The sequence below is a fragment of the Schistocerca nitens genome, chromosome 4 (assembly GCF_023898315.1).
Source record: "Schistocerca nitens isolate TAMUIC-IGC-003100 chromosome 4, iqSchNite1.1, whole genome shotgun sequence".
Classification (NCBI taxonomy): Eukaryota; Metazoa; Arthropoda; class Insecta; order Orthoptera; family Acrididae; genus Schistocerca; species Schistocerca nitens.
This window is the reverse complement of record NC_064617.1, coordinates 83,501,839-83,515,686: the sequence shown is the minus strand read 5'-3', so window position 1 is coordinate 83,515,686 and position 13,848 is coordinate 83,501,839. Positions and strand designations below refer to the sequence as shown.

General features: G+C 44.3%; 1 protein-coding gene across 5 annotated transcripts in view; it reads right to left on the bottom strand.

The window, feature by feature from the left end:
- LOC126251386 (zinc finger CCCH domain-containing protein 18-like) overlaps positions 1–13,848 on the bottom strand; it is a 135,316-nt gene that overhangs the window by 44,666 nt on the left and 76,802 nt on the right. For all 5 annotated transcript variants that reach the window (XM_049951776.1, XM_049951775.1, XM_049951778.1 and 2 more), the window contains exons 10-11: positions 11,373–11,602; positions 6,481–6,572 (exon numbers count right to left, since the gene is read on the bottom strand). In XM_049951776.1, coding sequence (XP_049807733.1) covers positions 6,481–6,572; positions 11,373–11,602 — 322 coding nt within the window. The remainder of the gene's footprint in view (positions 1–6,480; positions 6,573–11,372; positions 11,603–13,848) is intronic.

Below are 13,848 nucleotides of genomic sequence, written 5' to 3'. Positions count from 1 at the left end.
ATTCAGTGTCCCAGAAATCGAAAATTTTGCGGCGTAATAGTGCCCGCAAATCAGTCGCCAGGAGGCCAATCTCCAGAGGTGGTTTACTGGTGGCCTCTTTCGCCAGGCGGTCAACATTCTCATTGCCGGGTATCCCAACATGGCCTGGGGTCCACACAAAGACCACAGAGCGGCCGCTACGTGCAAGAGTATGCAGGGGCTCATGGATAGCCATCACCAGACGAGAACGAGGGAAACACTGGTCGAGAGCTCGTAAACTGCTCAGGAAATCGCTACAGATAACGAAGGACTCACCTGAGCAGGAGCGGATATACTCTAGGGCACGAAAGATGGCGACCAGCTCAGCAGTGTAAACGCTGCAGCCATCCAGCAAGGAACGTTGTTCGGAATGGTCCCCTAGAGTTAGCGCATAACCGACACGACCAGCAACCATCGAACCGTCAGTGTATACAACGCCAGAGCCCTGATACGTGGCCAGGATGGAATAAAAGCGGCGGCGGAAGGCCTCTGGAGGGACTGAGTCCTTCGGGCCCTGTGCCAAGTCGAACCGAAGGCAAGGGCGAGGAACACACCATGGGGGTGTCCGCAAAGTGGCCCGGAAAGGAGGTGGAACAGTGAAAACCCTAAGCCCGGATAGAAGCACTTTGACGCAGACCGCGATCGTACAACCTGACCGGGGCCGACGCTCTGGCAGATGGACGACCGATTGTGGGAACAGGAGGCGATAGTTTGGATGCCCGGGCAAGCTAAAAACATGGGCAGCATAAGCCGCCAGTAAATTTTGGCGCCTCAATCGCAGTGGAGGGACACCTGCCTCCACAAGTATGCTGTCCACAGGGGTGGTGCGGAAGGCACCAGTGGCAAGTCGGATCCCGCTGTGTAGTATTGGGTCCAGCACCCGCAACGCAGATGGGGAGGCTGAGCCATAAGCCAGGCTCCCATAATCCAGACGAGACTGGATTAACGCCTGGTAGAGCCGTAGGAGAGTAGATCGGTCGGCGCCCCACCTGGTGTGGCTAAGGCATCGCAGAGCATTTACATGCCGCCAACACATCTGTTTAAGCTGCCGAATATGAGGCAGCCAAGTCAACCGGGCATAAAAAACTACACCCAAAAACCTATGCGTCTCAACCACAGCAAGAAGTTCGCCATCAAGATAAAGCTGCGGATCCGGGTGGACAGTGCGTCACCGGCAGAAATGCATAACGCGGGTCTTGGCAGCCGAAAACTGAAACCCATGCGCTACAGCCCAAGACTGCGCCTTACGGATAGCGCCCTGTAGCTGACATTCAGCAGCTGCAATGCCAATAGAGCTGTAGTAAAGGCAGAAGTCGTCAGCATACAGGGAAGCGGAGACAGAATGTCCCACCGCTGCAGCGAGCCCGTTTATGGCAATTAAAAACAGGCAGACATTGAGGACAGATCCCTGAGGTACCCCGCTCTCCTGGACTCGGGAGGAACTATGGGAGGCCGCGACTTGCACGCGGAAGGTACGATACGACAGAAAATTTCTGATAAAGATCGGCAGAGGGCCCCGAAGACCCCATCCATGAAGCGTAGAAAGGATGTGATGATGCCATGTCGTATCGTACGCCTTCCGCATGTCGAAAAAGACAGTGACCAGGTGCTGACGGTGGGCAAAGGCAGTACGGATGGCCGACTCCAGGCTCACCAGATTGTCGGCGGCGGAGCGGCCTTTACGGAACCCACCCTGAGACGGAGCCAGAAGGCCTTGAGCGCCGGCTCACCACCCATTCAAGCAACTTGCAAGGAACGTTGGTGAGGCTAATGGGACGGTAGCTGTCCACCTCCAAAGGGTTCTTGCCTGGTTTCAGAATGGGGATAATGATACTTTCCCGCCATTGCGACGGAAACTCACCCTCGACCCAAATACAGTTGTAAAGGTCAAGGAGCCATCGCTGGCAGTCCACTGATAGGTGTTTCAGCATCTGGCAGTGGATGCTATCTGGCCCAGGAGCAGTATCAGGACAAGCGGCAAGGGCACTGCGGAATTCCCACTCACTGAATGGAACATTGTATGTTTCTGGATGGTGGGTGCGAAACGAAAGGCTCCGACGTTCCATCCGCTCTTTAATGGAGTGGAAGGCCAGGGGGTAATTCGCAGAAGCGGAACTCATAGCAAAATGCTCTGCCAAGCGGTTTGCAATGACGTCAGAGTCAGTACAAACTGTTTCATTCAGTGAGAGTGCAGGGACGCTGACAGGGGTCGGAAAGCCGTAGACACGTCGAATCTTGGCCCAGACCTGCGATGGAGTGACATGGAGGCCAATGGTGGACACATACTGCTCCCAGCACTCCTGCTTGCTTTGCCGGATAAGGCGGTGGGCCCGCGCACGCAGCCGTTTGAAGGTGATGAGGTGGTCAATGCAGGGATGTCGCTTGTGACACTGGAGCGCCCGCCGGCGATCTTTAATCGCTGCAGCGATCTCAGGCGACCACCAAGGCACAGTACGCCGCCGAGGGGACCCAGAAGAACAGGGAATGGCAGATTCGGCAACAGTAACGATGCCGGTGGTGACCGATTGAACCACCGCATCAATGTCATCACTAGAGAGAGGCTCAATAGCGGCAGTGGAGGAAAACAAGTCCCAGTCAGCTTTATTCACAGCCCACCTGCAAGGGCGCAGAGAAGACTGACGCTGTGGCAGTGACAGAAAGATCGAAAAGTGGTCACTACCACACAGGTCGTCATGCACTCTCCATTGGACAGACGGTAAGAGGCTAGGGCTGCAGATCGAAAGGTCGATGGCGGAGTACGTGCCATGCGCCATGCTAAAGTGTGTGGAGGAACCATCATTTAAAAGCGAAAGATCGAGCTGTGCTAATAAATGCTCAATGGTGACGCCTCGACCTGTCACCACTAACCCACCCCACAGAGGGTTATGGGCGTTGAAGTCGCCCAATAACAAGAAAGGTGGCGGCAATTGGGCTATCAGAGCAGCCAGGACATGCTGCACGACAGCACCATCCGGTGGAAGGTAAAGACTGCAGACGGTAACAGCCTGTGGCGTCCACACCCGAACAGCGACAGCCTCTAAAGCTGTTTGTAGAGGTACAGACTCGCTGTGAAGAGAGTTAAGGACGTATATGCAGACGCCACCAGACACCCTTTCATAAGCTGCCCGGTTCTTATAATAACCCCGATAGCCACGGAGGGCGGGGGTTCACATTGCTGGAAACCAAGTTTCCTGAATAGCAATGCAGAAGAAAGGGTGAAGGCTGATAAGTTGTTGGAGCTCAGCTAGATGGTGGAAGAAACCGCTGCAGTTCCACTGGAGGATGGTATTGTCCATGTCTGAGAGAGGCGTGACGGGACTTGGATGGCAGATTACGCCGCTGGGTCACCTGCTGCCTCCAATTGAGCACCGGTGCTAGCGCTATCCATGGCGTCTGAGGGACCGGCGAGATCGAGGTCCTCAGCGGATGCCAGAATCTCCACCTCGTCTTCAGACGCAGAGCTGGAAGGTTGCGGTGGGGTGGCTGCCACCGTGAGTTCCTTGGGCTTAGAGCTCTTCTTCTTGGATTTCTCACGCTGCTCCTTGGGTTTAACTGGCTGGGAGGGCTTCACTGATTCAGTCTCCAGGACTGAGGAGGATCGTGAAGCCCTACGACCAGCAGATTGTGGGCACTTACGCAACTGGCGGTCGTCACCCTTCCTGCTGGTGGAAACCTGGGAAGGGAGGGACCCAAGGGACCCCTTGCGAGCGTGAGAAGCCGAAGAAGTTGGACACTTCTCTGGCTTAGAAGTGGGGACGGACGTCCCCAATGGGTGGGAGGATGTTGCTCCTGAGGTAGGTGGTGCAGGAGCAAACGGTTGGGTAGAGCCCCCCACAGGCAAGGGGGCAGGAGTAGTTGTACTGCTCATCGATCTGGCTGGAAGTCTCGAAACTGATGGGGCTAGCACAGTAGTTGTAGCAGCTGCATAATAAGACGTCATTCGCACAGGATGTAGTCTGTTATATTTCCTTTTGGCCTCAGTATAGGACAGCCGGTCCAGGGTCTTATATTCCATGATTTTGCGGTCTTTCTGAAAGACTTTGCAGTCTGGCGAGCAAGGTGAATGATGCTCTCCGCAGTTGACACAGATGGGAGGCGGGGCACATGGAGTATTGGGATGTGATGGGCGTCCGCAATCTCGACAGGTGAGGCTGGAAGTGCAGCGGGAAGACGTATGGCCGAACTTCCAGCACTTAAAGCACCGCATCGGGGGAGGGATGTAGGGCTTGACGTCACAACGGTACACCATCACCTTGACCTTCTCCAGTAATGTATCACCCTCTAAGGCCAAGATGAAGGCACCGGTAGCAACCTGATTGTCCCTCGGACCCCGATGAACGCGCCGGACGAAATGAACACCTCTACGCTCTAAGTTGGCGCGCAGCTCGTCATCAGACTGCAAAAGTAGGTCCCTATGGAAAATAACACCCTGGACCATATTTAAACTCTTATGTGGTGTGATGGTAACGTTAACATCCCCCAACTTGTCACAAGCAAGTAACCTGCGTGACTGGGCGGAGGATGCAGTTTGTATCAGTACTGACCCAGAGCGCATTTTGGACAAGCCCTCCACCTCCCCAAACTTGTCCTCTAAATGCTCGACGAAGAACTGAGGCTTTGTGGATAGAAAAGACTCCCCATCAGCTCTCGTGCAAACTAAGAATCGGGGCGAATAACTGTTACCTCCATCCTGAGACTTACGCTCCTCCCACGGCGTGGTCAGAGAGGGGAACGTTTTCGGATCGTACTTATGAGCATTAAATTGAGCCCGAGAACGCTTAGAGACTGCTGGCGGCTGGCCGCCAGCGAGAGATGATGTACCACGCTTCATTGCGGGTCATCCGCCCTGATGCCACCTACTCCGACCAAGGGTCCTCCCCACGGGCGCCACCCAGCCGCAGCAATAGCCACCTGGTAGGATGGCCATTGCCGGGAGTCCTGATGCCCCAGGGAGACGGGCATCTACTCCATGGCATACGTGGAGAGTTAACGGTGCAGGCATCAGTAGAGCGATCCCTGTGTTGTCAGGGGGCTACAACCAACAGGGTACATGGCGAACCACCACAACGGACTGGATACCGTGCTGGATGTTAGGTGACGTGTGGTCCATGGTCGCCGTCAGTGCAGAAAGTGGCACTGCACAGCGCAAGGTGGAAAGTGTATGCAGGAACGTATCCATGCCCAAGAGATGGAGAGCGGGCAGGACTGCAATGCAACAACAAAGAAGCTGGCGAAAGGTCTGATCGCTAGATGGACACAATGCACCAAGTAAGGCGCCCTTCCCCAATTGGCTCGCTCTTCAGAAAAATTTTGAGAGATGGAGGTCAAACCCAATAGGGGGCCATCACATACGGCCGAAAAGTTTGAGACTCCTTTTAGTCGCCTCTTACAACAGGCAGGAATACCGCGGGCCTATTATTTCCCCCGAACCCGCAGGGGGGGGATTTGATCTGGGGCCAGCGCACCTACCCGAGTCCAGGAAAGAGCGCATTAGCGCTCTCTGCTAACCTGGTGGGTCAGTGTGCTTCATTATTAAATTATTTCCTGCAAAAGAATCAGGCTGGTTTCTGGAAAATTAACTTCTGACAATTTTCTCCTTTTTCAAAAATGAGGTTATCAATATCTTGTTTAATGAATGTAGAATTTCAATAATGTTATTGTTAATACTATATATGAATGATCCTAAAAGTTACAGACATATGATAAAAACACCCAAACCTTTTGGTATAGGTTCATTTGTTATGGCCCAGTACCATAAGTGGTAATAAACAGTATAATGAAGTGACAGGTTAATGCTTTTCTTTCAATAACACATCTCCTGTATTCTACAGAGCCATGGGTGAATATGCTAGTTTTTAGCAAAATAGCACTAAGGTGATTTTGCTGACAAATTAGTACCAGAAACAGACGAAACACTGGTTATCTGTAGGAATAAACACATTGCACAAATGAATGGTGTGTTGTCGTCTGGTACTTGGTTGGCCTCTGTTGTAATTATTCCGCTCTATTGCATCTGTTGGTTGCCAACCTTGCCTTGATCAAGCAATGTTTCACTCTTTGACAAAGTTGTGTGAGCTATTCATCATTACCTCTTGTCTATACTCATTTCAATGCAATGTAAAAACAACAGCTCTCTCAACCCCAGTAATAGCAGTTTTTTTTTTTAAAAAAAAGAGCTGTGGCTCCTGTAATTTGGTCTCTACCAAACAATGATTACTTTTTTTTCTTGTCTCATTTGCTTACTACCTACTGAATTACTAATGCCATAGTTATTCACTATGAGGTTACATTATGACTCACTGCAAATATTACAGGAGCATAAAGATAATCTGTGCATATTTCCCTTTTTAATTAATTACAGTGTATAATTTTGCACTAGATACACTTTATATAAAAGATTAAATGAATAATGTGTGCTCAGTCTCATACAGAGACTTAATAATGGCAAGCTAGTGTTCTTACCTTTAATGCATCCATTGCTTTAACCTTCAAAGACTGTGTAAGGGCAAGTCTTTCTCTCTCATCTATTACCACACGCTTCTGAGGCCGCACGACTACAAAGAAATGAAATGTAACAACATACAACATTATCAATAGAATTCAAATCATTACGGAATAAAATACGTTCATGCATACACCTATTACAGCTACACTTATTTGACGGTCAAAGTAACAAAAGTAAAACAGAAGGAAATCAGCTGTGTCTTTTTCAGGAAACTACAAGAACTTAAATGTGGATGATGGTACAGAGAATTTAGCTACTGTCACCCTAAATGCAAGAGCACTATTCAACTGTCACCTCACAAGGTAATATGAATTGTAACGTGACTGACGTGGTTGGAATGCTCACTTAAATTTAAGGGGTGGTAAATTCTCTGAATTAAGGAACAGTATAGCTCAGTTTAAGCTCTTGGGAGGAGGCAGTGACTTTTTTCTGAACATACTTCTGCAGTTTAATGCCGTACTGTGAGAACACAATTCTGCAAGGCCAAATCTGTTGATTCAGAGTGACTTCATAGCTTATAAATATATGACAAGAAGAAAAAATATCATACCTTAGTGCTGTTAGAATATATACACACCAATACAGACACACTGCTAGAGTGTAGTCGGCAGTGAAAGGATAGATATTTACAATTTTCACTGATGATGTAAGATGGGCAATCACTGCAGAATGGCAGTCTGTGACTCAACAATTTTTAAACACAAATGGCTTGCTGATTATCATCCTTAAAAAAGCCATAAAGCCAAAACAAATCTGCTTGTGCTGAATAACTTAAGGTTACTTACAAATACTAGCTCAGTACATAAGAAAGAAGACTTTTCACATTACTTACTATCTATGAAGGCAATCCCAGAAGTAAGAGTTCTTATATCTTTAAATATACAACTACTCAATTGCCATTTCAGTTAATGTATTCACAGAGACTGTGGCAGTTTTAAAATGTTGATGTCATACTAGCTTGCTACCATGTCTTTCAGGAAGCCCTGAACCTCATCTTTCGCCTCATCGTTGGAGCAGAACTGCTTTCCGCAAAAATGTTCCTTCAACTTTGGGAACACGGTTGCTCAGTACCAAGTCCAGACTGTATGGTGGGTGGGCCAAGGATTTTGCAGATCGATGGTTTCACGGGTGAAGTGTGCACGCACACTGTCATGGAGAATGCATATGCCCTTGCTCAATGTTCCTCTTCTTCAGTTCGGAACTGCACTTTTGATTTTTTTTTTCAGCGTTTCCCAGTACCTGTCAGCATTTATTGTTGTCCAAGCAAGCAGGAACTCAACAATAGTACCTCCCTTCTGGTCTCAAAACACTGCCACCACGACTTTAGCAGCAGACTGTTTTTGTTCGAATTTTCACGGCTTTGGATGATGCCACTTATGTGACTGTTGTTTTGCATCAGGTGTAAATTGATATGCTCAGATTTCGTCACCTGCGACAATTGAGTCCAAAAATTGTTCTTTACGCATGCGAAGCAGCAAAGATATTTGAAGGTACAATCAACTCACTGCCGTTTATGATATTCTGTCAGCATATGGAGTACCCATCTTGCATACATTTTCCAATTTGTAACTTTTCCTTTAAAATACTGTGGATAGTGCTTTGGGAAACTCAGGAACCAAAATCCAGAGAGCGTGCAGAGTGATCCTACAAAATTATGCATGATTTCCTCAATCTTCGCAACTTGTTGGAATTTGCTCCACTATTGCTTTCTTTGTAGAGTATTTCAGTACAACCAGCTGAAAACTCTCTCTGTTACTTGCGAACTTTTTGACACCCATGCATGATTTTCCCTACACTTCTAGGGAATTGCCCTCATATTTATTGCGACTTATTAGTATACAGCTGTTCCACTATCCCAAAATATGTCCTTACACTGCAACACATTTCATCAACATCTATCGATTCAGTGGCAACGGCTAAGCAGTTTATTTCAGACATCTACTTATTGACAAAAAATTGTGCATGAGTTAATAAGAGAAGAAAGCTAAGTTGCACTGTATGGCGTAGAGATGGGGGTTGGGAAATATACACAGGTCAGAAAATAAAAGATATAGGAAAATAAAAGAAGAGTGAGGAAAAGGATAGTTGCTGACAAGAAATGTTGAGACTGAAGAAATTAATTAAATTAAAGCGAGGTGGGTAGCACAAGGACTTGCTGTAACCCAGTTCACACCTGTGGAGTTCTGAGAAACTCGTGTCTGGGGGAAGAGTCCAGATGACATTTGGTGAAACAGGCACTGAGGTCATGACTGAGATGTTGCAGAGCATGCTCTGCAACAGGATATTGTGTGCTGCCAGTATGCATCCTCTATCTATGCCCATTTATCCCACCTGATAACTTGGTGGTAGACATGTGAATATAAAAGGATGAACAGTTTTTACATAACAGTTGGCACACCATGTATCGTTTCACAGTTGGCTCTTCCTTTTATAGTATATAGCTCCTACCCCTGTGACTGTACCCACTGTAAGACATGCCACTGCACTGATACCAGCACCATAACTGGCACAACATATGTTATCAAAGGGAGAGCCATCTGTGAAATGGCACATGTTGTGTACTAGCCATTATCTAAACAATGTTGGGCCTATTATGTTAGTATGACAACTATCAAGTTATCAGTTAGGATGAGTGGGCATAGACAAAGAGTGTATAATGGTAACATACAGTATCCTGTTGCAGAGCATGCTCCATTACATGACAGTCTTGACCTCGGTGCCTGTTTCATTTTAACTCTCCCAGAATGTTTTGTCAGTAATCTCTGTCTTGTTTATTACTCTCTTGTTTATTACCCTCTAAGCTCTAAGATTTTCAAATCTTATCTAGTGCTGTCCCCCAACAAACAATCTTTCTTCTCATCCCATTTGGTAAGTCTTCCCTGACCGATGGTTCTGGGCAACTTTGCCAAACCCTCCCCATTTCCTAAACCCCACAAGTATTTTTCCTTCACCCCTTCTGTCAAAATAAGGAGCCACTGTCTTCAAAAGCTTACAGATTTCAATACCTTTCCATGTGTGTTCTCCTGCCACCACTTGGTAAGTAGATTTTTTATTTATTCAACTACATTATATTTCCAAAAATTGATTATTTTCATAGATACATTAGACATATACTTTGCACAACTAATTAACAAAACCAAACACAGAAATGTTTTGACCAGTGGAAGGAATACACACAGATATATCCTGTGTACGTCATTAAATGGGTTCAGCTTTGAGGGTAACAATTACTAATGTGATATATGCAGTAAATACATAAATTTTCAGAGGCAATCTAATTTCTTTTGTGTCAGACCATGCACATATTTCCTGGCAGAGAACAGAAACATCTCTGCAGTAAACTCTCACTCACTGCTACGGAGGTGATCTATTGCACGAAACTTGTAAGATCATAAGCTCAACAGCTTATGATTAGCAAAACAAATGTCGAAATGAGGAGAAACAGTTTAGATAAAGTGACAAGATGCTTGCTTTTTAGTGGTATGTTCAAAGATAGCGGTGAATGTTGACCACACATAACACAATGCAAATGTTTGAAACAGAGAAGACTGGCTAATAACAACAACAATAATATCAAGAAAATCCAAATATCATAGACCACAACTCGAGTATGGTGGCAGTTGGGTGTTGTGACATGTTACTGAGCTCAGTAGAACCAGTGCATAAGACTGAGAAATGGCATCCCCCCCCCCCCCTTTCATGTTCTGCGATTTGTGCTTTATAAATGCTCATGATCTCCACAGGTCGGTAACAAGGTGAAAAATGGCACTCGCAGATTTTCACTTCTCTCCCGTTAGGGAAGCTGTAAACAAATTGGTAACACAACAGAGGGAAGCAGGCAAAGGAAAGTACTTCGGTTAGTAAAAAATTATGCTCAGTCATCTCTTTATGGTGCAATCAAATTATTTCAACACAAAGGAAATATTTTTCTAATCAAGAACATTATTTTTGGTTCTTGAAGTTTGCTGAGAATAATTAATTCTATTTAAATACTTGAAAAATATCTGGATACTGAGAGTGTTCATGCAAGCACTCGATTCACTTGTAAACTGTTCGTGAATGAACGATTGTGCTAGCATGCACCACGAGCAGAGACAAACTGGAGAGGGTGGATGTAAGGACTGTACAAAGTTTAGCTCAAAAGATACATTTGAAACTCAGCATGGGCCAGGAGGCCAACTCAGGTAATTTAGCAGGCAGGAAAGGGTCTCCTATGGTCGGGTTATAGAGCAGTCAGTCAGCTTTGGCAATAACAACACAGCACTCTACAAGGCCTATGCAAGCACATCTGTAGCTGTGAAAGGGTTAACATTTCAAAATTCCTGCAAGTTGTGGGACATTAATTAAACAGTTGTGAATACAAGAAGAAGAAACCACATTTGCCCCAGTAGCTGAGGCATAATGCTAAATTCTTGCACTTCAGATAACTTCCTGATATTTGTAAATTTTTGAAAATTACTGATGCAGGTAAGATACTGATGTTTCATACTGAATTAATAATTTACAAAAACTTCCTTCCTTCCACTGGTTCTCAAACTTTGAATACAGCAGCCATAAATGTTGTTCCAATTCTGCTGTTTGTATTATGATTGTAAGTGAAATAAAATATTCCAAAAACTTAGTATGACTGTTACACAACAACACACAATACATATCTACGGAAATGCGGGTTGAAGACATTTATGTTTCACACTGCACTAATAATAAAAAAAAACTGAGCATTTCATTTCTGCAGATTTATTTGCATCAGTTATTTAAATCTCTTTCTAATAATGAATCTGATAAATTAGTACAGCCCTTTACTGAAATTGCAACCGCATACACAATCTAAACCAACACAAAACTGTACCTTTTGGTGAAGGTTCCCTGCTGCTTGAAGATGAAGAATAGCTGGAACCTGATGAATCACTGCTGGAACCACTTGAATCTGAGCCAGATGAAGATCGTGATGACCGAGACCTCGACCTTGACCTTGATCGAGATCGTGAACGTTGCTTTTCTTTATTAGACATTGCAGCAGCCAAAACAATTTTGGAACGATCCATTGCTAATTTGGAGACAGCAGGAATGCGAGGAGGACTGAAACATGTCATTTGTATTTCAAAAGTGGATCAGTGTGTTACATGCACAAGATATAACACACAAAAATCAATAATATCCAAGTAATGGCAGTATTTTCAGAACCATAAAGACAACACCAACATCTATACATTCCCTTCCTTTAAGAAAAAATAAATAAAATAAAGAAAAGAAAAACATTGCATCAATTCACTGACAGACACCCATGTACCACCTGCACTGTTTCTTCTATGCCACCACAATCATAAACCTTATGTATCAAACATCATCAGCAATGTTTCTCAAGTGATTCTTTTTTCATCATATTCTCCTTTAGCAAATAAAGTGTTGCACAAAGTATAATGTAGCAACAGAATAACTTTCACCCATACCAACACTTTGGTGGATCACTGTTAATTAAAACTGCAAATATTTTTCTGGCTTTTTTTCCCAATCCATTATATCACACTAGGGTTCTTGTTAGTCCTCAAACAAATTGGCAGTTACTGTAATTGTATCACATCACCAGCCAATTAAGCCACAACAGTTCTGTTCTCGAAATGTAGCTAAGCGGTGGTGCTTCCGCTTGCTACAATTCTACTCATTATTTACATAATCTTTTTCTTTCTCTCTGTTATCCTGATGATAACTATATACCAATTTACTTAAAATATTCAAATTCTTATCTATCTTTAAAATGGAATGACCATATAAAATTAATTGTCGGTAAAGCAGATGCCAGACGGAGATTCATTGGAAGAATCCTAAGGAAATGCAGTCAGAAAACAAAGGAAGTAGGTTACAGTACAACTGTTTGCCCACTGCTTGAATACTGCTCACCAGTGTGGGATCCGTACCAGATAGGGTTGATAGAATTGATAGAAGAGAGAGAGAAGATCCAACAGAGAGCAGCGCTCTTCGTTACAGGATCATTTAGTAATTGCGAAAGCGTTACGGAGATGATAGATAAACTGCAGTGGAAGACTCTGCAACAGAGATGCTCAGTAGCTCGGTATGCACTTTTGTTGAAGTTTCGAGAACATACCTTCACCGACGAGTCAAGTAGTATATTGCTCCCTCCTACGTATATCTTGCGAAGAGACCATGAGGATAAAATCAGAGAGATTACAGCCCACACACAGGCATACTGACAATCTTTCTTTCCACAAACAATACAAGACTGGAATAGAAGGGAAAACCAATAGAGGTGGTCAAGGTACCCTCCGCCACACCATCAGGTGGCTTGTGAAGTAGGGATGTAGATGTAGGCAATATTTAATTAATATTCTTTATGCAACAGTTTATTTGAGCTGTGTTGATATACCTCATTAACCATAAAACACTTTAAGAGAAAACTGTAATTTACTACAATAAAAAAAAAACCATGTGCTTGTAAGAATGTCATCGGCTAATGACTATTAACCTCCAAAGTGACATAGCTCACTTGAAAGCTCTAATTTTCCTTATCCAAGTAAACATCTTGCTTTTCCTGAAAAGTTATCCAGATTTAAAGTTTCTACCTACCAAAAAATACTTCTGTTATTTTGACGTTTAAGCACATTTAATTCCAATAACTACTCTCCTGATTTTATTGCCCTAATTTTTTCAACCTAGAGAATATCTTTGGTTATCACAACAATGTGTTCATTGATATATTAAGCAAATTAGGAAAACTAAGAACCTGTGGAAGTATATGCTGTAGTCACAACATAGTTTTTTTTCCCTCATTATACTAACCTTAGTTAAAAAGATTCACTATGTTGTCCATTTAATTGCGTATCCTGTAAGTTTACTCTCTTTTGTACAATAACCAATGTGTACATCCATATTTTGAAATTTGTTCTTATGCGTGTGTAAGTGTGAGTAACAGGCAATGCCACAGACTACAGTTAGTAATTGTTACGATAACATCTCAGTGTCACAGTCAGCACCCAACAGTCAAAGTGTTCACAACTAAATGGCAGCCATCATAATAAATACCTTTGTGAAAGTTCATTGGGCTGTCCTTGTTTTAGCTGCCAACTTACAACATCTGTGAGTAAAATGTCTTATTATGTGTCGTTCAAAGAACTGGAGACTGGATATTCACTGAAATTATATTGCCATTGTCAAAAGACTCCATCGTGTAGTGGAATTATTGATCTGTGATTAATATACTTCAGGAATTCTTACAGACAAGCTGATAATCATAAGATTATGAGTGACAATAAATGTGTAGAAGTGTTGAGCTAAATATTACAGTGCTGCATCCACCATTTAAAACTTGT